Source organism: Oratosquilla oratoria, chromosome 11 (genome assembly GCF_046742065.1).
Source record: "Oratosquilla oratoria isolate Oo_2021 chromosome 11, ASM4674206v1, whole genome shotgun sequence".
Lineage (NCBI taxonomy): Eukaryota > Metazoa > Arthropoda > Malacostraca > Stomatopoda > Squillidae > Oratosquilla > Oratosquilla oratoria.
Genome location: NC_134787.1, coordinates 58,765,896 through 58,768,395, shown reverse-complemented (window position 1 = coordinate 58,768,395; position 2,500 = coordinate 58,765,896). Strand labels below are relative to the sequence as shown.

Here is a 2,500-nt window from a genome sequence, read left to right as displayed (position 1 = left end):
TCGAAAATTTCAGGGTAGATTCGGAATCATGATGAAAACAAGAAATCAAATTTGTAGAACATTTAGAGAATCGAAAGTGGCCAGATGTCGTCGGGACAGCTTGACATGTAAGTATAGACATATTCTATTTTCAAAAAAAAATTGAAGTTTCATTGAAGATGTAAACAGCCAGTAAAACAAAGTTGGTTCTGTACTAGGTGTTGGTGGTGTAATAGGCACCATGTCTCTTGTTCACGAAGTACTGACTACTTTAGGAGAGAAGCCAAATGCAGAGTATAGGATCCAATGTATTTAACGTTTCGCTCAGCAGGCTTCTTCAGAAGAAGCCCTGCTGGGCGAAACGTTAAATACATTGGATCCCATACTCTGCGTTTGGCTTCTCTCCTACAGTGCTCTTGCAGTCGTTGCTGCTTTTACTCATAGTGACTACTTACTTTTGAGCAGCGTCAAAAGATTATTCACATGATTATGGAAAGTCTTGCATCACGTACCATCCTACCATTGCACAATATTTCTACGGTAACATATTATGTTTGCATAATACTAACTTACCTGCCCTCGAAAGTGTACGTGTTCCTCGACTCGTCAGCCAGCAGGGAATCTATGTCGTACATCTTGTTTTCGAGCAGGTAGAGGATGCGTTCTCTGCGAAGAAAAAGTCGTTAAGCTTCTGCAAGACGTTGAGATTGTATGATGTTTACAAGAGAGGTCAATGGCGTGGTCACTGCATTGTTAGGTCAACAGTCGGAAGGGGGGTTAACGACTTTCTAATCACTTGGAATCTCATTGTTCTTGGTCTTGTTATTGGTGCAACAAATGAAGGGATTATGAACAGTAAATTTGACAATGAATTTGTGTGTTGCCATGATCATTGCATTTCGTCACCCAGCTTGTTCAGTAAAAAAAAATTATATTCTTTTACTCAAGATTGATAAAACTGGTTTGAAAATTTCTATATTATGATACACAAAATACTGTAGCGTAGGTAGATTTGTCTTGCAAGCGTCTTAGCTGGATTTTTTTTGGGATGATCACGTTAATTGATGAAATTTGTCTGTGAAAATAGATGAATATATATATATATATATATACATATATATATATATATATATATATATATATATATATATAGATATCGGATCTCTGAGCTATTGAACCCATACATATCTTTCATATGACATATACTGGCAATGAAATATGTAAAGTAGCGAAGTATCCATGTGCACTTCCATGCTCAGCGAGCGTTTACAGGAAATGAAAATACTGAATCTGCAAAATTTATTAACAAATTGAATTTTTGAAGACCAAGGCTCGGTAGTTGAATATCTACTTTTCCTTGAATTTGCATGCATTTTCTTCACATTAGATCATATTTATCTAATCTCACTTTTTTAACTCTGTATTACTCTGTTAAAACTATTCTGACCGTAAATATTCTGTTGTGATTCTTTAATCTTTCTGTCCACAAGTAAACTACAATCAATAACAACAACAACAACCAAAGTTTGAGAAAAAAATGCTTTCAGTCGTAGATGTTGGATTAAGAAAGAGAATAGGACTAAGAAAGTGAGGATCCTACGCCAGGAAAGGCGTAACTGCGGCCGAAGCCGTTACCTATGCCCTATGCGCTTGGGACAAGCAATAGTCACTGCTGGAAATCGGAGAGGAGTGCGGGATTCGAACTCACAACTAAGTGAATACGAGACCAACACGTCTCCGATTACTCCACCAGTGCAGAGAAGACGACAACGTCGACGGTTACTTGAGGGTTTTCTCTTCGAGAACGACAAGGTCCATATGGACCTTGCGAGAACGACTTACTTGGGATAGTTATCGGATCTGATGCAGAAGGTGTCCCTGGGGTCTCTGACACAGTCTGGGGTCTTGCCTGGCACGGCGGGCGTGAATCTGGGGGCCGAGTAGGTAGGTCCTACTTCGGGCATGAGACCCATGACCCAGAAGCTCACGCCCAACATCACATTCCACTGCAAGAAAAGAAATAACGTTCGTGAACGAAGAATGCATTTTCTGGAGAAAGATGTGTTAGGATGTCATGACTGAAATCAGGCCGAACTACGATTGTGGTGAAGTTATGTAGTGCCTAGGACAGTTTATCAAGAGAAATACGATGTGAAGACGAAGCCGTTACTGTGTTTCGTTTGTTAGATCTTTACTCGAGCGAAACGTATTAAACACAGTCTCCGCCTATACATAGTGTTTTTGATAAACTTGTCGACAACATACATCCAGGACAGTAAAGAAAAATAAACGAATAGATGAGTAAATGAATAAAGAGATGGGCACATGACATAAGTAAACAGATAAACAAATAAATGCATAGATAAACAAATGAATAAATAATCGGATGCCAGGCATAGATCATTATAGCACGTATGACTTTGTGTGTGTGTGTGTGTGTGTGTGTGTGTGTGTGTGTGTGTGTGTGTGTGTGTGTGTGTGTAAATTTACCAAACTGTATGTACCTAATTGTAAAAAAACA

The 2,500-nt window shown here is 38.8% G+C and overlaps 1 protein-coding gene across 3 annotated transcripts in view; it reads right to left on the bottom strand.

The window, feature by feature from the left end:
* Nucleotides 1-2,500, bottom strand: part of LOC143029848 (neurotrophin 1-like) — a 192,762-nt gene that overhangs the window by 19,884 nt on the left and 170,378 nt on the right. For all 3 annotated transcript variants that reach the window (XM_076192948.1, XM_076192947.1, XM_076192949.1), the window contains exons 2-3: nt 1,822-1,985; nt 553-645 (exon numbers count right to left, since the gene is read on the bottom strand). In XM_076192948.1, coding sequence (XP_076049063.1) covers nt 553-645; nt 1,822-1,985 — 257 coding nt within the window. The remainder of the gene's footprint in view (nt 1-552; nt 646-1,821; nt 1,986-2,500) is intronic.